Source organism: Falco cherrug, chromosome 6, assembly GCF_023634085.1.
Source record: "Falco cherrug isolate bFalChe1 chromosome 6, bFalChe1.pri, whole genome shotgun sequence".
Lineage (NCBI taxonomy): Eukaryota > Metazoa > Chordata > Aves > Falconiformes > Falconidae > Falco > Falco cherrug.
Genome location: NC_073702.1, coordinates 32,770,631 through 32,793,375, shown reverse-complemented (window position 1 = coordinate 32,793,375; position 22,745 = coordinate 32,770,631). Strand labels below are relative to the sequence as shown.

Genomic DNA, 22,745 nt, shown 5'->3' with positions numbered 1-22,745 from the left:
ATTACTTATATATAAATATAAGCTGACATAAGTTTTTCCTATGTCCAATGGAGCCAGCGCCAGCTGGCTCTAAGAAAGACCCACCGCTGGCCCAGGCTGAGCCCCATCAGTGACAGTGGTGGTGCCTCTGGGATAAACCTATTTAAGAAAGGGGGAAAAAAACCCTCCAAACTGCAGCTGGAGAAGATAGGAGTGAGAATATCTGAGAGAATCAACTCTGCAGACCCCAAGGCAGTGGAGAAGGGGCTCCAGGCACTAGAGCAGAGAACAGAGCTGCCCACCGTGAAGCCCATGGTGAGGCAGGTTGTCCGTCCCCCCCCACGGAGCCCCCGGGGGGCAGCTCCCCCGCCGCAGCCCGGCAGGGCCCCACGCCGGGGCAGGGGGTGCCCGAGGGAGGCTGTGACCCGCGGGCAGCCCGCGCTGGAGCAGCTCCGGGCAGGGCCCGTGGCCCCGCGGGGAGAGGAGCCCGGGCCGGGGCCGGGCTGCGGGCAGGGCCGGTGCCCCCGCGGGGACCCGCGCCGGGGCCGGCCGGGCCTGAGGGGCTGCGCCCCGCGGGGGGACCCACGGCGGGGCCGGGCGTGGGGAACTGCAGCCCGGCAGGGCCCCAGGCTGGGGCAGCCCGTGGAGGGCCCCCTGCCCTGGCAGGGCCCCGCGCTGGGGCAGGGCAGGGTGTGAGGAGCCTCCCCCGGAGGGGCAGGAGCGGCAGGGACAGCGCGGGAGGGACGGACCCAGCCCCGGGCCCTCCCCCTGTGCTGCTGGGGACAGGAGTGGGGGGGAGGCGGGGAAAGTCAGGAGTGAAGTCTAGCCCAGGAAGAAGGGAGGAGTGGCTGAAAGGTGATTTAAGGTTTAGGTTTCATTTCTCATTATCCTACTCTGATTTAATTGGTAATAAATTAAATTATTTTTCCCCAAGTCGAGTCTGTTTGCCCATGACAGTAATTGCAGAGTGATCTCTCCCTGCCCTTATCCCAACCCCCGACCTTTCTTTCCCTTGTCCAGCTGAGAACAGGGACAGAGCTGCTTGGCCATGGTCAAACCACCACACGGGGTAAAGAAGTGTAACTCCAAACCAACAAATTGCCACATGCTTTACCAGCACAGCACCAGCTGTTCTACTGTCCCCTGACAACCCAATAGTTAGGAGCTGGCAACTATCAAAATGGAGGAACCTAGAGGCCTCAGTAGGAGCAGATTTAATCAGTAAAGCAAATGAACAGGTGACATGAATTATAAGTTCATAGTTAGGAGGGTAAACAGCTGAAAATGAGTTTCATCAGTATAAAGGTGGCAGTCTTTCTATTTATCCCAAGACTCTGAGAAGTCAGAAAGGTTTTGCTTCTGTGTAAGGCTGATGAAGGAGTTTTTTGTTTCTGTGTGACTATAAAGGAGAGAAAAAAAAACCAACCCACACTCACAGGCTGAGCTAAATGTGCAATGGAGCTGAGTCTAGTACAGAGGTGAGAGTTTCATGGCTGCTAAATATAAATGGTCTTACCTAAGGTTTATATATTTAAATTTTTCTGGCTTACCTTCCCTGCTTTTCTAGTAGTGACTAAGGAAATCTCATTTTGTAACTTCTGGGTGTGGATCTGTAGCTCTAAACTGAAGACTAGTCTAATACCAAGGCCAGAACTTTCTGAGCACAGAAGTTTATTAGCAAGCTGTTATCACAGTTGAAGATGCTGCTAATCCCTGTTTTCTCTTACAGGTTGTTGCTAACAGGGATATTAATCTCTGAAATATGGACCTGGGAGAGACCAGGTAATGCTTCTGTAAACTGCTTTCAACATAACAGTTTCTAAGCTCTTTTCATAGGTGTTATGTGTGCTTGTGTGTGCGTTTCAGAGGAGTACGAAGCTGTTGTGGCAGCTGTTACTTGCACATTTTTCTGAGAAGCTCCAAGCACGCAGGTGTCTGTTGATAACTGCTTGTGGTCACTTTTTAGGTTTATGTACCATTATATTAAGCAAACCTTTCTACCTTGCCTCATTCTGGTAACAAGCACAGATGATTTAAGAAGGACTTAATTGTTGTTCTTGTTTTCTTTAACATAGTTATTGACAATACAATTACGTAAGGTTTTTAAATAATATAAAGATATCAGTACTTTGCCTGAAAAGAAACAGTTTTCATAACCAAAACTCTTGTCTACTTCAACTTTGTCCTTACAAAACAGAGGTGGTCCTAGATCAGCAGATACAGAGATCTGGTTCTAAGACTATCTGACCTACCTGCTGCAGGTGCTATATAAACATGATAGCATTTACCAAAGGTCAAAGTAAAAAGATACTTGAGGAGGTTTAATCCAGCTTGGAGCAATTGTATAGCTTCTGTACTGAATCAGATTGGTAGCTTAGACTATGGGCAGAATAAGGTCATGTTTGCCAGCACCTGTGAGCTGTGCCCTAGTATGAACATCTTTGATGTGGGAGTTGAACTTAAGGGTTCAGTGCTGAAATCTCTAGGAAAGATGATCCTCCAAGCCCTTGGAATACATCGTTATTATAAAAGGTCTAGTTGGTATTGGCTTACTTATGCTATGAAAACTTCTCTTTGAAACAACAAATCCCCATTTATTTGAAATGCATGTCAAACGAAAAGTCTTCTCTGGTCTCTACTCCTACATCTAGAACAGTTTATTCTGTTCAGCAGTTTGGAGGTTTGGCAGCCACAGCCTGGTTTATGCTGTGATGATAGCTTGGGACTTGAGCTTCTCAAGCCATTATCTTTGCTCCTGCGTGGTCATTTCCTACCATAAGCCACTGCCTTCTGGTATTTGGGCAAGTGAATAGGGTAGGCTGATGGGTAGCTGATGTGCCTGCTCCCACCCAGGTTTGGATTGTGGCTTCTTTTGAGAATAAGTGTGTATGGGTTTGTTTGTTTGTTTTGAAGTTTGTGGACTTTTGTTGGTTAGGTGTTTGGTGTGGGGTTGGTGTTTGTTTTGTTTTTGTTTGGGGGGGGGAGGGGAGTGGGGCATGGTTTAAGGGTGGGTTTTTTCCTTAGGAGGGTGAGACTTCCTTGTTCTGTTTTATTCCATCAAACTTGTTCAGATTGGGGCAGCCAATTTACTGCACTTTTTTTGACCCTGTTCCAAAATCCTGTTTCCATGATTGGCTGTTGCAGGTAGCATTGCCAGCTGATCACCCAAGTATGCTAATATCAGGTCTGGCTTTTCTCCTGGAAATATCGCTGTTTTTTAAAATAAAACCCTCTAACACCTCCTGACCAGAGATGTTGGAATACAACTATCACAACACTGACTTTATAAAGCAATCTGGCAAGTAACAGATTTGTTTGTGTGTTACCTTTAATCCTCCTCTTACTAGCTTTTCAATACATTCAACACAGGACCCATGAGTTCAGAGTGCCTGGGGAACCTTTTGCGTATAACACTGAGCACAGAATACTTTGAGGACAAATACTTATCTTTTTCTGTTGTTGGTAAGTTGGTATAGAAGAACTTGGAGAGGGAATTACACATGGTGAAATGTTTAAAATTCTCTGAGGTCTTCCTATGCTTGAATTCCCTGCACTGTTCTAAGATTATAGAGCTTAGTAGGTTGGACCTTGTTGTTAATAAAGCCAAATGCTACCTTTATTTCTGTATAAAGTATCCTGCAGACAAGTTATGTGATAACTCGGTGATATCAAGTCTAATCATGGCTACCTTAGGACTCAAATGGAAATGCAGCTGGTAATTTCTAGGCATGTTAATGCTGGTAGATTTGCCTCCTGGTAAAAATGCTTTCCGGTAACAGCACATACTATTCTGAAAATTCACTTCCTGAAGCTGGCACTACACTACTGATTTTGCACTAGTGGCTTTCCACCCTCTTTGCTTACAACTAAGGGATTTGATGGAGGCTTATAAATTCTTAATGAATCTTAAGGGAAAACTAGCTGGGCCTTCTGGTTATGGGCTGGTAGTCAACAAGAGGTGCATTTGAGAGGTGCCCTGGAAGGGCAGAGTGAGAACTTCTGGGCTATAAACATTATCAGGTGTAAAATCATATGCATAAAATGTAAACTCGGGCTTGAACCTGCTCTCCATGCTAATTAGCTGTTGAACTATAGTCCATGCTATCCATAACATTCTAGGAAGGCAATGTTAAACTTGTGAAAAAATTAATATATGTTCTTTGGTCAGGTGTTTTCATCCCTACACAAAGAAAGGCACTCTGCAACTCGGATATGTACAGCTTGAACGTATAGAGCAATTTTTTTTTTTTGGGGGGGGGGGGTGTGAGCCAAACTAAAGCCCAAAACACAAACAAAATAGCCCAAAACCACAAAGACCTTTTTGTAGCCTAAAAAAAATATCCAAGCTAAGCTTTATTGTCTTTGTCATCCTGGTAAGACCCTTAAAGAGACTTCATTGGTTGGGCAGGCACCAAAGAGAAATATGGGCCTGTGACAGCCACAGATCAGACTCCTGGTATTGCTAGGTTATCATCATCTGTCAGTCCTGATGACTTTGACACTGACTTAACTTCTGTGCTTACTGGGGGTTTTGCCCCTTTAGGATTTAATGATTTATTAATATAGAAAAATTAATCTTTTTTAATTTAGAAAGGATTAAATATTTCTATATTGGTAATATTTTTTTTTATCTTCAGTCCTTGAGCTGCTAGTGTCTTCTGTCCCAGTCTGTCTAATTCTACCTTTCTTACTTTCTATAGATATCACAGCTCTTTTTTTGCCACTTTGCAATTTTCTTATGTCTGAGCCCAAGGTATGCAGTTAGGCCCTATTAGGGCAGGGTCAGCTGAACCCTGGGGCAAGGGCAGGTTGCTTGGGAAGTTTGCAGAGCAGGAGGTGAACTCATTAATACAGCTTTTCATTAATTGCCCATAGATCAATCTGGAATAGCCTGGGAGCTAGATGAGGCTGTGGCATCACAGTGTGGCTATACAGTAACTTACAGCAATTGGAGTACCATTGAATTTCGTGCTTCTGCACTAAGCTGCCATTCTCACTTAGAGGTAAGTCTATTATAGGCATTTTTTTATTATGGTGCTGTTGTATACAAGCATTATGTGAAACATTACCAAATTATTGATAGATATTAACTGAGGTGCTGCAGTGTCTTGAACATCTATGTGCAGAAAATTATTTAATTATCCTCAAATGTATCCAGAGGTCTGAGACTATTCTGTCATATTGATATTTGAATGGCCTGCAGATGAACATATGAAGAACTATACCACATGAGCCCTTGAAGGGCAACTGTTTTCTCTTGGGTAAGAATAGGGAATTTTTTCTGGCAGCTGTGTTACACTCTGCTCTAATATTTAGTGTTTGAGACTTGTTAGGGTAAAAACTCACAAGCTTTGGCTGCTTGTGTTGCTTGCTCACTGCTACTATGTCATAAAACATAAGATTAGCTATATTGTAAAAAGCATTTTTTTGTCCAGTTCTGGGGGTATGTAAAAGGTTGAAGCTGCTCCCCAGAATTTATGTTGCTATGTAGCTGTATACCTAGATGCATATAGCCTACGTAGTCAATCAAGCAGAAAGCAGTAATGCTTCAGTATGGGTTTATTCTGTGCAGAGCTTAGTGGGTGGATGCTGTAATTTACTTTTAGGTCACAAGGACAGGTGGTGCCTAACTAGGGAAAATTAGCCTAACAGGCAAGTGTTCACTGTGTCCATGCAGAAAGATGTGTTCACAGTAACTATACAAATCAAAGCATCTCCTACTCCTGATATGAAAAATGCTACAACTCATCTGAAAAGTGCAAGTTGCTATTATGGTCCATGGAGTCAGAGAGAGCTAGTATGTGAAAGTAACTACATGGAGGTAAGTACTGGAAGTACTTATGGGAACGTACTTAAAGTACAGTAAGGAGGTGAGTACTGGAAGACGCTCTTTCTGAAGCTGATTAGATGCTAGGAATGTGTATTGGAAACAGTTTGAATGCCCTGCCATGAGCAATCCATCTTGAGTTTAGTGATGCATTTATATTATGCTTTGAAAGTCTACTTGCAAGCATTAATAGCCAATAAAGTTGTGAAATGGTATTCAAAAGGTTAAGCTAATGGATTGAACTCACTGAATGCTGCCTCAACAAATCTTATGTGAGATAAAAGAAATGAATACTTTCCAAAGGAACTTTCCCTACTGAATTTTCTGGGGAGAAATGGGGGGGGGGGGAGGGGCAGGGGCAGGAGGAGAGGGTGAGGGTGGGAAGGATTCCTCTTGAGAGTCAAGAACAAATTCCTGGCCTTAACTGGAAGTAGAAATGGGAAGATAGACAGAAACTGAAATCAAGTGGACAATAGATAATACACGATGCATGATGGCATCTTATGCCATAATTTTTCACTTGGCAGAAGGAAACCTCCCTCTAAGAAATGCTAGTTTCTTTTGAAAAAGACTTATAGGGTGTTGAAGACAAGGAAACAAGTGCTATCAGCAAACCCCTTACACAGGCTTTTTTCTTTCAGGTTTCTGTCAGGAAGGAGGTTCCACAGACTGTAAAAGACTTCACTCAAGATGAACCTGAGGACTGGACTCATGCCTTTCCAGAGGTAAAACTACAAGTTTTTTCTTCCTAGTAAAAATCTAGTGCTATTTCTGGCACAACCATCCTTCTAGTCTATGTCAACACAGTACAAAATGTCCTTTCCAAATGCACTTAAGCCGGAAGAGCAGAACTTCTGTACCAAGTGGGTTTAGTACATGGATTTTATACGTTAGAAATCCAGGCAGCTGTAGGCCATGTATCCAAGAAAGAAATGGAAACTGATTTCTCAAAGAGCCTAGGAATCAAGTATTCCCCAGGCAAGAGACTGTGCAACAAAAACTGCCTGTAAGACCCCACGGTCCAGAAGTGAACTGTGGATAGGCTTTTCTTCTTGGACCCTGCATTTGCAATGCAGCAATGCAGTTGGTCTCTGATGCTCTTCATATGGGAAAGCTTTCTGTATGTGTGAGGGGGGAAAGCTGGAGGGGCATCTCACTAGCAGTATTTAGAATAAGGCAACAAAACTGCTGGGCTGTTCAGTAAAATACATTGTTGAATAGAGTTAATCTGTTACTTTGAACAACATGTTTAAACTGTTGATAAACTTCTCTGGGTAGGCAAAAGCAGGAGAAGCTTCAATATGGCAAATAGTATTCCATCAGCCAGAAGAAAAAAAGGCTCTGCTTGTAAGTGATGCTTGGAGTGCAGGTTATGGACTCAACACCACAGACACCAGGATTCTGCTGCGAATACCATACACTGCTGTGCAAGTTCAGCTGGTAGAGGTTGGTACTCTTATTCCACCCTATCAAGGTACCAGGCTGTGTGAGTCTAATAAGATTTATTCCTACAGGCTCAGGGAATTACCTTTTCTGCAGTGAGATCAAGTATGTTTTACAAACAGCGATGGATGATTCTGATGGTGGATACTGCTGTGGCATGTCCTGTAGGTGAGAAGTGCAGTACCTTGCTCCAGTGCTTTCAATGTACAGAGACTGACTTGCAACTAGAGTAATGAGCTGACAGCTCTCATATCTTGTCCCTAAGATGGTGTGGACTACACTAACAAAACGATAATCTGGACTGTTCCAAAATATGTTCAACCACTCTCTGCTGGAGCAACTAGCTTTAAAGATGTGCTTGTTGAAGCTGGTGTGAATCTACACAAACTCTCTGCCAAAGAAATGGATTCCAGGAAATATGTGTTATTGAATGACTTAAATGAAATTACAATGAAGATACCAATAGGTGCAGAAGGTGGCTATTACAAGGTTAGTGACTCATGTTAGGTGCCAAGCAACAGACTTTGTGGGGTTTTTTATTTTTTTGGGTTTTTTTTTCTGGGGAGGAATAATTCTTCATCCTGTTCCCTTCAAGTGAAGGGTGGGAGTGAGGGGGAGGAAAGGTGTATATTAAAAATTTCAAAAGCCCTGACCAAAGACAGCTCTTGTAAGCACCACTGTGTGAATAATTTTTTTTATCACAAGCACAAATGGACAGAATCCTACACAGAACTATTCCTCAGGTTAACACAGAGCTTTTGCATTTTAGTCCTGATGTCATAGTCCTTGGAGACAGTCCTAACTGCACTGTAAAGCATAAATGGGTTCTAGTGTATTTTACACAGACCACTTAAGAGAATGGTAATGACCCATTTGTCTACCAGACTGTATGATATTGGGAGAGGCTGAGGCTATACATCTAAATCTAGTTTCTAGGAGTGAAATGAATCTTGTACAAATGTAACAACTGAACTCCAAAGAAAGTGGCAGGAGGAGCCCTTTCACTGCTGAAACAGTCCCCTCCTGCTTTGGAACATGGGAGTGGGGGACAATTTTCCAAAGGAGGTTTTCTGAGTAATCTGATATAATCTAAACTCATAGGGATACAGCAAGTGCCTCTTAGGAGTTCATAATTCCTGAGCAGAGAAGGACGGTTGTCTGGAGCTGTAGTTCTAGCTGACCTCAAGATGTTACAACACAACTTTAATGTAAAACCATATTATACTAAAGGGTGTTGATTTGAAATTTTAGACTTCTGTGAGCAGCGGACAGCATGGGGCAAAATACGTCATCAACCTGTTTTTGGAACATCAGTGGGAAGATAACAAATGGGGACTAACCAAACATACTATCATCAAGGAAATAGAAACACCATTTGAACAAGTAGAACTTGCTATAGCCACCAGTAAGTAACTGAATGTTTAATTTACTGAAGGTTTTGGTACTGCTAATAGATAATGTTACTGTGTTCCTTTTCAGACTCAAATCTGAGTGTGAGGCTAATAAATGTGACAGTGGGAACATTCCTCCCAGATGTGGAGCTTGTCAACTTAACCATTGAGGGGGCAACTGTTGCTGTACCTGAAGCTGTTCAGCATGGATACCTAACACACGAGATCAAATATGCAAATGGAAGCAAAGCCTATGTAATTCAAGTCCAATTTGATGCGCCAAGCATTAAGAAAGAGGTGTGTACTATGACACAGCAGCATACCATGATATAAAAATGATTATATCATTTAGTGATTTTAATTTCTAAATATGATTTTCCTAGTACATGAAAGCTGACATGAGAGCATACAACATGAATGTCACACTTGAATTTGTAACCCATCCAACAAGTGAGACCTTCGCTGTCCCAGTCAAAACAGTGTCAGCTGTTAAAGATGCAGGTAAACTAGTAGAATATGGGCAAAACTGTACCAGCTTGGCTGTGAACTCGTCTGTTAACTGGGCTGATTTCAGTCAGGGATACTGTCAAACTCTGGGATTAAACTCTGATGGCAGCTAGCGTGCTGGCTGACTCTTGACTGTATTACAGTATTGCCTAGTGCAAGAGGCTTTTGTGATGGGAGGAACCTTCACCTCATTATCACTCATGGGAATGTGGACCAAAACTGGCTACCCTTCATCTCTGACTGGCACCTGACCCCAGAGACTGTGCAGAAGTACAACTACAGCTTGAGGGACAATGGCACTCACTTGGCAATCTCTGTCCCTTTCCTTTCTTCCCATGTGAACTATGAGGTAAGGATGCCAGCATGTAGCAATTGAAAAGCATGCTCTAGCTGTGAGATGGCAACGTGATACATGATGTCATTGAAGGTGAAATGAAACTTCCCTTTGAGATAGGCTTCAAAGGATTAATGGAGGACTGTTTTCTGCCCTTGGAAGAACACTTCAATTTCCCTTGGTTAATGTTGGCAGAAATAGGAAAAAAAAAAAATCTTTCTGCGAGCACTTTAAGGATGAGCTGTCTCTTAATGGCACCTGTATGTGCAATGGAGTTTGTATTGCAAAACGACTGGAAAAGTTCATTGTGTGGGCTTTGAAATTAAAAAAAATCTCCTGTGGATTTGACTTTGATCAAGCACTATTACCTTTGGCTTGTATAACCTGCCCTCTTTGTTTTTGAATACTTTAGTTGAACGGTATGTCTTTATTCTCTTGTTTAACCTGTGATTGTCATCTCTAGGATTTTCATACCTCTGGAATAAAGACTTCACTCCACTTAACCTTGAAGGATGGCATCACCTTGGCTAATAGGAAGCACTTCTCATTTTCCTGCAGATTTTCACCTTCAGAGCTAATACGTAATGTGTTGGGGATTAGCTGTTAATGCAATGAGTTGCATAATTAAGTCACACAAGCCCAGGCAATCTGAAATGTTTCTAGAGTTTATACTTGTGTGATACTCTGTTTGTCTGTCAGATTTCATACAAAGTAATATACTAGAAGGCAAGTCCAATTACAGATTGGAGTGGCTATCCTGTCTAGTACTGGAGGGGGGGAAGGAGGTGGAAAACTAGATCCCCTCACACCTCCAAAATCATGAAGCTTTTTTAAAAGGGTTTTTGTAGCTGTTTTTGACATTAAATGATTTGGTGGTGTTTGGGGTTTTTTTTGGTGGGGTATGGGGAGCATTGGCATGTAAATTAGCTATTCTAAAGCTACTCATCAATACTGAATGTACTGGATATCTTGGCTAGGAAAATCCTTTTGGGAGAGGGTGAGAATTCCTAGGAAAAGAGAAAGGTAAGGGAAATCACCAGCTTCATCCATGTAGTGCACACTTTACTGGCAGTTGGCCTGGAGAAAATCAGGTGTTAGTACTGAAAAGAGTCTTGCTCAAAGCTTAGCCCTTGTGAGCTGCCAAAGAAATTGCCAGCTAATCTATGCAGAACCTCTTTGTTGTGCTAGGCTCCAAAATAAAGGAGTTTGTGTCCTGACTTGCATGAAAATGTGTTTTTCAGAGTGCCTGCCCAATGGTACTGTGGTTATTACTGCAGTAAAAGTGGCACGAGTTGCAGACCTGGACACTAGCCTGCTTGTCTTGAGGGACAGACGGTGCAAACCCAGCCTAGTGACAGAGAAGACTGCAACCTTCAAGTTCAATGTGAACACTTGTGGAACAAGTAGAAAGGTAAGGGCTTAGTCACAAGAAAAAAAAGTTTACTCTGTGTTGGGGCAGAGTTATTACTAGAACTGGCAGAGGCTCAGAGTTGAGCAGAAGTTGCAAGAAGGTCACAGATGACTTTTTGTTAAGTAATAAATCCACACTCTTTTTATGAAGATACTAAATTCAGTTGGGCAGAAGTTCTTGTTTGTAAAAATGGTTTTCAAGGTCAGAAGTGCTTTCTGAAACTAGCCTTCAGTTTAACACCTCTGAATTGCATAGTAATGGAATCAAATGTGAGTTTATGCTGTTGAGATATACTCATATGCCTTGCAGAAGCTGATTAGTGTTGCTAATGACTACTTGGCCCAAGACCAGAGTGGGACCTGTGTTTACACAATACATAAGCTGCAGGGACAAAACAGTAAAGGATCAGGTCATGCTCAAATTCAGGTTATCACGAATGCAGCTTGCTTCTGCAAGTGTTTCATCTCATGCTATACATTGATCTTGTCAACAGAAACAACTGATCTCTATCTCTGGCCCAGTGTTCTCCCTTTTTGGGGTGTTATGTCATCTTGTCATATTCAAGGTGGTGTTAGCTAATAAACTGTTTCTTCTTGACTATGGTGTAGTTGCCAGCTTTAGTTCAGCAAGCGCAGAGCTGTTGGCCAGTAATTTCTGGCCATTCCTGAGCACACTTTGCTCATTGCAATCTACCAGTCAAGTGGAGAGATGTGGATATTGTGTCAAAATCAAAGTAAACTCTAATGTAACAGTCTTGTTTGTAATTATGTGTATCTTTCAGTTCAATAGCACAACCATGACATATGAAAACGATGTCCTCTATTTCAGACCTGACAATGGTACACCAGTATACCGGTAAGTGTCATGCCCTAGAAGGCTGTCCAAGGTATCTTGGTTCTGAAAAATCTAATGCTAAACCTTTTCCCTCAGACTGAAATTTGTATGCTGGTATGCAATCAAGCAGACTGTTGATGTCCAATACGAATCTAAGAAGAACCCACCACCCAGTATTAAGCCAGGGTTTGGCTCTCTTGCTCTTTCAATGAAGCTTTTCAAAGGTAACACTTATGATTAGACTCCATAGAACTACTGAACAGTTGAGACTGGAAGGCACATCTGAAGGTGATCTTGTCTATGCCTTGTGCTCAGGCAGGGCCACCTAGAATAGGTTGTGTCCAGATGACTTTTGTAAATCTCCAGGGATGAAGTGGAAACCTCTTCAAGGCTTCTAACAGAGGTTTTGTGTTCCAGAACCCAACATAAATGGTCAACTATCTGTAGTGGATCGGACTTAGCATCACTGACACATGTTTTCTTGCTTGGTCTGGGCATGCTAAATGTTTTGTGTAGCGGATGTAATGTCAGCTTCTCTCTGTCAACTCCCTAATTGTTGCTAAGCAGAGTTAGTACTGACTGAAATAATCGTAACCTGTGTCAGAAGGAAGCTACGTGCCATACTGCTGTAAAATGTTAACTGAGCTAGCAGAAAGGGTTAACTGAAGCCTGGACCAAATACCCACTCTGACTGGAGCGGCCTGATGAAGTTTTTTACTTCCCATCCCCCCGGTATTTCTTATAGAGACAGTTTTTGAATGAGTATCTTAGTCCAATGTTTTTTTTTCAGGAGCATCTCACTTATGGATCCTCAGAGCCAAGGAATACAGTTCAGATCTTTGCTTTCCTTGCCAGTTCTTACTTTCCTGCCATCCTATCAACATTTGTTGTCATTCATACACTCCCTCAGGTTTTAGTATAACTGTGCCAGAGTAATTGGTGGTGGAAAGATGAGTGAAGCAGAAAGTTTGTGAATACTTACTCTGTAAAAAGGGAACTTTAACATCAATACTCTCTTCTAGAGAAATCCTATTCAGAGCCGTACCAGGAATCGGAATATCCTGTGGTAAAATACCTGAGGGAGGCACTGTATTTTGAAGTTGAACTGCTCCAGCCTAAAGATGTAAGACTGGAACTAAACCTGAACAACTGCTGGGCTGCGAACTCCCAAAGCCAGGACAGCCTTCCACAATGGCCCATCCTTGTAAATGGGTAAGGAGGACTTCCTGCCTGTATTTGGTAACTGCCCAGCACAAGGCCCCTTACCGTAGCTGGGAGAAAAGGGGAAGAGGACAGAAGTTGGCTTGGATGCACTGTTCTGTCCTGGTGGGCACTTGCTGCTAGGCTGTGGAGTTCATGTCAGTGTCAGCACAGTGGCTATGCCTTCTGGTGGCAGCAGATCATGGGGCTGGCCAGCAATGCTTCTAGCTAACAGCTTCCAGCTGGAAAGAAAGAACAAGAAGCAACCCTGACTGTGGCCAAATGCACACCTCATCACTGGGGGAGGCTCTAGCCACACCCTTATGGTCCAAGGAAAACTGAGAAAAGCTCCTCTGTATTTCATTTTCTTGCTTTGTTTAAAGATCTAGTTAAAGTGATGAAGGTTTAGATTAAATATATTTTTTTTTCACTTTCCCCAAAAGATGCGAAAACAGTGAAGATTCCTACAGAACTGTCTTCCATGAAGTTAATTATAGCCTCAGAGGTAAACTTCCTCAGCACCTAAAGAGATTTGAAGTGAGGATGTTCACCTTTGTACAAGGCACAACTCTGTTACAAGAGCAGGTGAGATGTCTCCATGGTCTGCCACATGCTTGAGCCTGGAGCACAGCATGCAGCAAACACTGTGTAAAGTTTCAGCTGGCCAGGTGCTGCCTGGGGTAACTAGCCACCCCTTTGAAAGCATAACACTGTAAGACTAGCCACTTAGCAGTGTTCAGGTCACCTCCTTTTGGGGTCAGTACACATATCATGTTTGCCAAATAAGACTTCTCTACACATAATATGAATATTCTTGTCTTGTAGCTGTATTTCCACTGCAGTGTGGTGATCTGCAGCACTACACAACAGCCTTCAGGCTTTCTTTGTCCAAAGAGATGCAATCCTGGGAAACACAGACTTGGTAAGAAAACAGGCACTTCTCAATTCACTCCTGAATCTTTGCTCAGCAATTATAGCATGTGCTGTCATGAGCTGTGGCAGATAACAGATTCCTAGTCCTAGCATGTGCTGTAAAGAAAACTAAAAGCTGAAATGTCTCACCAGATCATAGTGTGGAACCAGTTCAGCGTGGGCAAGCATCATCTGGCGCAGTGCTTGTTAGGAAGGAAAACAACTAGCAGAGGTTGGTGTCAATCTTAAATTACGCTACTGGAATACCAAGTATGCTGCTGTTGTAACATAACACTTCTGTATGACTCTCTTCTCCTTGTAGGTGAATATGCTGACTTTTGACAGAGACTAAACAGAAACTATTTAGTTTCACGAAGCTGCAGTGAGGTGGCCTAAGCAAGCACAGCCTACCTAGACTTACAAGACATCTTGAAAGTATCTACTGGGAAAATATATTGACAGCCTCTACTGAGGAAAAGGGTCAGCTAACCAGTATGGATGTATCTTTGTCTTTAACATAAATTAGTGTGTTGCTGTCTTATATTTCTCTACAGTGTTAAACTCTTAGTCTTTTGTGGATTTACATCTGACCTAGTCTGCTCAGCTAGCAAGTCCAGAACTTCTGTCTAGTCACTTGGCAGTTGGAAGCTTTTTCGGGGGAGTAAGGGGAAGAAGGTGGCAACAGGTGTGAAGTCAATTGTAAATCACTTTGAGCCTTTTTAAAGTTTCAGTATGAATGAAAGATTTCAGGGAGCTTAATGTAGTAGAAAAAAGTGTTTTTTGAGGCAAGACAGGGTCAAACATGCTTGATCCTGTAGTGGCTATTGACAGGAACACTGCAGACTGGATCTTGCAGGTGTTGTGGCTTTGCATTGTCAAGTTGCCTTCTCTAGGTGGGGGAAATCTTTCACAGGTAACATCAGTGACTGCTTAGCTGAGTAAGCTGTCAGCCTAAACGGAAAAAAGCTTTTAGTGAAGACTCGCAGTAGTAACAATACATGGATTCTATCCATGAAGTGTTAAAGATTTTTACTTACTAGAGAACATGATGCTTATGAGCCCCTGTCAGATTATTGGGTTGTTTCTTTTTTTAATGGGAGGAAAATTTCTCCATTTCTTCTTTGCATCTGAGCAGTGATGTGAAACCAGTTCAGATTCAATATTTTCCTGTTTGAAGGAAAGCTATTGTTTAGCATGAATCACTATCCCTTAGGGCTAAAGATATAATAATGGGTGTCTGTTTTTTAACTTTATATTAAATAGAATTATACTACAGGGAATTTCTGTGAAGGTTAACTTGAGCAAGAAACTATTTTGTGACTATTTGCACATTGTGAAAAAGCATGGTATCTAAAAGGTGGTAGCTCTGTTGCTACAATACCTGTACAGAGATCTCACTAAACAGTTTGTGCTATAATTACAAGTTCAAATTTGTAAGCCTCATCTGTCTTCCAGTTGCCTGCTAAGCATTTCTGTAGTAGATGTCTTTCACTGTTATTTCTGGGAAAATCTGTGTGGGCCTCATGATGAGGGCATGTCAGGTCCCTAGCTGTGCATCAAGACTGTTTTTCAATAGAGGAGGCTACTGTGATAAAGGAGTCTTATTTTGGTTACCTCTGTGGTAAGTGAAGACTAAAGCTGTGGAGCTGTGATATTGATCAATGAGATGTAAATATGCCAGCATGGGAATAAAAAAAATAAATAATGCAGAACACGTAAAGTCTGCTGTCAGGCTTACAAGTCAGGACTTTGTGCTTAGTGCTTTTCCCTACATTAACCCAGTGGGTTGAGCACTAGTTATTCCTCAGTCTGTGGACACAATCTATTGAGAAATCAAAGGACATACCTATAATATGCTGCTAGGATTTTGCACTGAAGAGAACACAAGTATGGGTGTTGTAAGTGGTATGATGACTTCCCCGTGTCTTGCATCATGCTGCATGTCTGCCAAGAAATGAGACTGTTACAGTGTTTGCCATTCACTTATCTGGAGAAATCTTAATTTGCCGCAGCAGTGCTCTGCCAGCACGGCATAGGCTGCCTTGGGTAGCCTGAGCCACCTTCTCCCCTCTTACAGCATGCAAGGGGAAAACCCTAGCAACTAGTGGCTGCTCTGAGAACCAAGCATGGGGTTGGGCAGCCTATTCCAGTACTGTTAACTCAGTCTCAGTTGTGGCTTCCTGGGTTTCTGATTCCTTTCTTCAAACTAAGACTCAAGGGCAAGATCACTTAAGAATAGATATCTGGTACTTACAATCTTGTCTAAGGCACCTTAATTTCTTTCCGTAAGATTAGTCAGTATCTCGAGATTCTTTATCTGATTATGGGGATTCAAGAGTTATTGAAAAGCAAGATGATGCCCAGGTAAACTGAACAGCTCTGCTTAGTGCCATTTTGCAAAATGGAAAGTGTTAGTAGATAAGATGGTCCTTTACTGTTTTGTTAGGGGGAAAAATCAAGGAGATTCCCTTCCATGTTTGGACTAGGATTTATATAAAGCTTCTTGTCAGATTTTCTAACAGCACGATACACAAAATCCATTTGAATATCAGTTAAAATCTTTTGAAAACATGACAGTAACGTTCTCTCCACCTCAGAGGTGTCTGTTTATACTAAAATTCAGGAACTGCCTTCCTGGTTATAAATATATATTCTATTAAAAAAAATAAATCCTCTTCAAGTGTTGCATCAACACCTCTTTGCCTTTTAAGTGGATATTTTATGACCACATGCTTTTCTCCCTGGTATTTGGGATGTTATTTTTATATCCCTGTTAACATAAGCTGAAAGCAGATCAATCTTCTTTGTTTATGCTTAATGTCTTTGGCAATTTTGACAGGTGAATGATAAAACTATAAGGAAAAAGAGAAGTCTGGTGTAATTTGTTTTTATAGGAAAATAGGCACAATAACCAAAGTGTACTACAGAAAGTTATTTCCTTTTCAAATAAATGGTGGTAAGCCAGTGCTACAAGTAGCCTCGTTATATGTGGTCAGTGATAGTAAAAAAAAAGAGATCTGCATTTCTATAGTCTGTGTTCAGTGACATGGTTAGTATATTAAAACTCTACTGCTTTGGTGATGTAAAGTAGCAACAACTTGCTATTAATACTAAAAAAATAAGAAAACTGACATTTACATTTTCTGCCCCAATTAATTTTCTCTTTTAGTACATTGGTTTACTCTTTATTTTAAATCTCAAAGTCTTCAGTAAATGTTATGCACCTATATCCAGAGGAAAATATGTTCTGACAATGATGTAATGATTTAGGAAGCCATGGTTCAAGTTTTGGCTTCTGCCACAAGTCTGTTCGAGTCTTCAGCTAGTCACTCCCATACTTACTGCTTTCATTTGTGTATGTGAGTCCAGAAACACCTAAACACAGTGTTAGCACACTGTTAGCTAGGTTCCCAAACCCCAGACAGGCATGTGCTTTGAAAGAAATGCTTTAAAGCTTGAGTAAGCTGAATCAGTTGCTTTATACTACTTGGTGTAGTGATAAGAGCAAGTTGCTGTGTAAAGAAGCAAAAAGTCAAGGGCTTGATCAGGGAAGGGATTCAGATGGACCCAAGTTCTATAGCTTGCTTAAAACAAGCTGCTTTGCTGGGAGCTGGGACTATGCTTCGCAACTGAATTTCCCATCTGTTAAATGCAATAATAGCATTTGTGGTTGTATGGCAAATATGTTGGGGAGTAAAAGTCAGATACTGGCTCCTTAGAAGCTCCAGTGTATGTATATTGCTGTGGGGGTGGTTTTTGGTGGTGTGGGTTTTTGGGGGGGGTTAGTTACATGCAGAGCTGGAAGGATGGCCCCCAACATCCCTAGGCAGAGGGGATATGGAGCTGTGGCAGCTACTAGATAAGCAGCTCTCCCAAGGAACTGTCTGAAGCTCTTTTGCAGGAAGCCCACCCCCCACCCCCCTGCAAGCACACCTATGTGCAGCCCAAATGTGTAACCATAAAACCTCTTGGCACCTACATGGTGCTCTTCCGTGTAGAATTTCAAAGCACTGTGGGGGTGGGGTGGGGTGGCCCCAGGCTTCCCTCTGCTGTGGGGTGTGAGCTCTCTGTGGCTCACAGCCAAGGCTTGCTTAGGAAGCTTCTTCCACGTGTGATCCTTTAACCAGTGGGCAATAATACTCTTTCTTAGGCACTTACTCTTCCCACCAAGAGGGAATTTAGTCTCATTGCCACCTTTCAGGGTGTTTGTGTTGGGTATTGTTGCTGCTGGCAGGTAATGTGCTGCTGCACCCTTTTTATTGGGTGGGCAGAGAAGTTGTGACTCTCCTGAATTCAGGTGGAAACCTGCCATGGTGAATGAAGCTGCACAAGTCTCCTGAATACTGGGCGAATACCCTATCTGCTAGGCTTCCTCCTTTCCATTGGTGTGCCTTTTGTTAAATAAAGCAGCACCATATACTTCCAGCTGCACTAGAACAGCCACTGGTCTCTGGAATATGAGGAGAAACCCACAGCCTATTCTCATACTGTTGACAGCAGCAACTTCTCCCTCCAGCAGCACTAACTGCCTGGCTGATGGCACCACAGGGGTTAACTTGCACAAAATCCATTATATGTAAACTGCCTGCTCTGCCCTGCCTTATTCTTCCCTGATAGAAGGATTAGGATGACTGCGGGGCAAAAGCCCCTCTTTCCTCTGGCTTCTGAAGCCTTAAGCACTCTGTGATCATACCTGGTTCCCCTTTCAGTAACTTGCCCAGAGCAGGGGCAAGGGCACAGCTCGGAATATGAAGAGCTGCTCAGAAAAGTAGCTAATGGAGTCCGGCCATGTCGCCTATGATTCGGTGCCCCTTGCTTATCTTGTTCTCTTGCCTTCCGCCTGCTTCACTGCACTGCTCTCCAGTGTCTTTGGGCAGAGAGAGGGTGCGCACGGTTTGAGCTGTTTCTTTCTGGCTCTGTGAGGTGTGGGAGTTATGTTTTGGTTTTTTAAACGTCTGCAGCAGGATAGTGTAATCATCTCATTGGTAACCTCAAAGTGAAGGACTAGTAGTTCAACTGAACTCCCATGTTTCTGTATCTCAAGGCTCAAATTATTTAATTCATGTAGATCTTATGTTCTCTATCCCTTTTCTCTTTAGTATTTGAGCGCTTGTCTGTTTCCCTTTCAGCTTTATGCCTTGTATCACTCGTGAAGCATGATTTAATGAACCAGTTTATTGTATGAGAAATCTATGAACGCAGCAGAAATCTATGTGGTGGTTGCTTCTCTAGTACCCGTGTTCTGCTCTCCATGTCAGTAAGGAATTTCAGTGGCATGTTACCCTGGGAAAGGGAGAGAGAGCTCTTATGGCTGAAGAGTTCATTTCACTGTCTGGGACTAACCCCAGTTCAGTCTCCTGTATCTTTTTCTCTTCAGCATGGTAAGCAACTACATTCTGCCTAAGGAATGGAATTTAATCCTTCAACCATGAACTTCTAGTGACTTGTTGGGCTGCTACTTTAGCTTTATTTCCATGCAGATTTTTAGCATGCTGTGTTGAGAGATGTTTGTATGTGAAATGTCCTCTACTTCCGTGATTTGTGCAACTTTCTCAAACTGAGATTTTTTTTTTTTTGTCTCTGTTCTATGGATTACTGTGGTGTGTTGTTGAAACTCAATATGGACCTTACGTACTAGCTCTGGAGGCTAGATCTCATACCCTTAAATGGGGACATAACTTGGTCTCTTTTACATCAATTTAAATATCCTAAATTCCTGGAGGTAAAGGAAAGAGAAAAGACTGTATTCATTTTACTGAAAAATAAATAAAATCCAACATTTAGTAGCAGCAGGAGTTGTACTTTCATGAATATAATAATTCAGACTATTTCCTTGGGATCAGCGACATGTTTATGCCAAAGGGAAGAATTACAAAAGGAAGGGTTTATAGAGATGCTCCATGTCAGGCAGAGCAAGAATCCATTTATTTCTGGGAGGGGAAAAATGAACTGGCAGATCCTAGAAGATCTGTCACAGGTAGGTACAGAACCTACATATGCTGCCTCTTTATACCTCCTTGGTCACTTTCCCCCCTGCCTCACATGCTGGTGGAATGAGAGATCCCCCTGAAAGGGGATCAAACAAACAGTGCAAGAGTACAAGGTATTCTAGTAAACTAACTCTGTCTTGGATGATGGGCCTTGGGCCTGTTGCAGGACAGTGAGTAAGATGATGTCGTGGTTGGTTGGTTGTTGGGTTTTTTTAAGGGAACAATCTGCCCTAAGTTCAGCTTAGATGCCACCATGTTGTGCTGGAGCCTAAAGTATTGAAGGGTATGGCAGTGGCCACCGGAATTCTGGGGCTAGGGAGTAGGCGCAGGCATGGTCTAGTTCACTGGCACAGAAGCAGTAAAGTGTCCTAAACCTGAAGCCTTGACTTTGTGGTTACTTTTGCTCTGCCCTGGACTTGCAGGGAGACAGAGGAACTCTACAAGCACTTAGAAGGAAGCTGTAGCCCAGTGTGCTCAGGGCCTTCACCTGCCACTTTCTCAGGGGTGGTGGGAAATGCTAACCTGAGCCATTTCTCAAACCTGCAGGGCCTCCTGCTGGGACACTCTCTCTGCATACAGCATTACTTAACCTCGCTGAAGAGCAGCAGCCTTCTGAAGCCATTAGGTTTCAGAGTTGTTTACTTGTAGATGGGTAAACTGAGGCAGCAGTGCTGGATGACCACCCAAGGTCATAGATAAACTAGCAATATAAGTGGATCCTTCTGACTCCTTGTTACTCTGCTTTAATCATGACCCTATAGGCTTCCCTAGCTAAACAACTGGAAAACATAGTTGTTACCTGTAGTTTTAGGTGTGGAAGATGTAAGAAACAAGATTAAAAGTTTTCCCAAGTATGGACAATATACCCAACCACTATACTTGTGAATGATGATGGTCTTTAACATCGCAGTCTCTGTGCATCTGTTGGTGGTTTGCCAATGCTGAGAACACCTCTTTAGAGCTGTCAGTGTGACAGTCTTTGAGAAAGGATGCGAGATTGGGCTCTGTTACTGTTTTGTGCAAGATCCCACAGGCAATGTGCAATTTCACTCCCTTGCAGAATGTAACTCAGACTGACTTTGTCTGTGTAGTTCTTCATCTCCTCAAATCTGGATCAGCTGCACAGGCTTATGCTGAGGAATACTATGCTGACATTAGTGCTGCCATCTCATGTGCACAAAACTTTCTCTGGTTTAACAATTTTATAGGGCTTTAAAAAAATTATTTTACTTATATCCTTGCTGAAACCCTAAAGCTTGTGAGAAATCTAACGTGGGTTAAAACAAAACAGAAGCATATGGGATATGCTTAGATGTGGCTATGTTTTGAGTGACAGTGCTACCTGCATAAATTTGAATGTAGCTGCTTTTTTGAGACACTGATGGATTTTGGGCTGATTGCTCCAGTATGCTTGTGCCATGTGAGAAGAGCATGGAGTCAGCTTAGGCTGAACCCTAGAGAAAAACAAAAAAATTACAAGGACAATTGTATTTCCTTCCAAACAAACAGAAAGAGGAAAAGAAAGAAACAGAAAGATGCAATAAAGTTTTAGGTTTGTGGTGCTCTGCTGCAGGATATATCTGCAAACCTAAACCATCTGTCCACACAGACATGCTGATCTAGCCATCCTGGTGAGACAAGTCTGTTACCTCCTCGCTGCTGCTTTCTCTGTGCTTACATCTCCTCATGGAGAAAAGGTTAATCTGATTTAATTAGCTCCATGCAACTCAGCAATGGGTTTTGCTCCTCTCTGTGTTGCTGGCCTTAGCACAGCCACGTTTTAAGAGTCAGTCTGCAGTGAGAGTTACAAAGCAACTCACATTTTTTTTGGTAATATGGTGAGACCTGTGCCATACCTGTCAGATGAAATTCAAAGTAATTAAGGATTAAGATTTATTTTTTTAATTTTGAAGTTGTGTGTTGTACTAGCTGTAGAAAACAGCTGATCTGACATCTTTTAATAAGGAGACATGGTTACTAGAGCCCTCCTAGGTTTCAGTACACCTTGAGGATAAAACTTTGCATCTTGCTAGTACCTGAATCAATTTATTTCATGTCAGAGAGAAGGAAGATAGCTCATTTGTTCTAGCAATTTGATGTACGAATGTCTCCTACAATTCATCAGGCATTGAAGCAAGGGGGGTTTAGGCATTAAATACAGAAATACTATATGTTTCTGTACGTATTAATGAAGAGGATAAGATTTAACAGCAATTTATCTATACAAAATGTCACTTTCCTTATATTTAATTGCCAGTATTTAGCATTCATTGCTAGATTTTATTTATCAATCAGATATATAATACAAGATACAAACTATGACACTGATACTTGTTTATGAGCAAAGATGTTCTCACTATTACTTTTTGCTTGACTTTGAGGTACAGTAGAAACGTGGATAAATAGACAATACTTGAACTAGCTATACATGTTTTTCATCATCCTAGTATTAAAGTGCCTACAAATCAATACACTGAGTAATCTTATAGTGTTTTGTCATTTACATTTTTAAAATTCAGTTTAAAACCTATGGATTTACTGTTGCCCTTCTTAAACAGAAGATCAGTCAGAACAGTGATATGTAAATCCTAGGAAGATCAGTTGGCTTTTTCTTTTAACTTTTTTATCAGACTAGGTTTAATATTTCCCAGAAGCTTATTATTAAAAAAAAAAAAAAGACATAAAAAAAGCAAAAAGCAAGACTTCTGTCTTGGCAACCTGCAGCTCAGGTTTTTCAGGCAATCCTACATCACCTTCCAGCATCCCGTCCTATGCACAACGGTGGCCCTCTCTTTCCCTCCCTTGCTCCGTCCTCCTCTCACAACCCGTGCCACCGCGGTCTGGTGAGGAAGAAATTTTGCTGGTTTTTTGTTTGTAAAGACCCTGAGCGTGCTGGGGCAGGTGCCCCAGGCAGGGT

General features: G+C 42.2%; 1 protein-coding gene across 1 annotated transcript; it reads left to right on the top strand.

Moving 5' to 3' along the window:
- Nucleotides 1–1,434: 1,434 nt before the first annotated feature.
- LOC102046800 (uncharacterized) lies at nt 1,435–14,180 on the top strand. The gene is made up of 21 exons (XM_055714101.1): nt 1,435–1,457; nt 1,709–1,761; nt 3,349–3,441; nt 4,855–4,982; nt 5,657–5,800; nt 6,448–6,531; nt 7,085–7,252; nt 7,321–7,417; nt 7,515–7,738; nt 8,501–8,654; nt 8,729–8,937; nt 9,024–9,141; nt 9,291–9,496; nt 9,945–10,062; nt 10,723–10,892; nt 11,674–11,747; nt 11,823–11,950; nt 12,749–12,938; nt 13,370–13,511; nt 13,752–13,848; nt 14,161–14,180. Exons 1-21 carry the CDS (start codon nt 1,435–1,437, stop codon nt 14,178–14,180), a joined length of 2,640 nt encoding a protein of 879 aa, XP_055570076.1.
- The last annotated feature ends 8,565 nt before the right edge of the window (nt 14,181–22,745 follow it).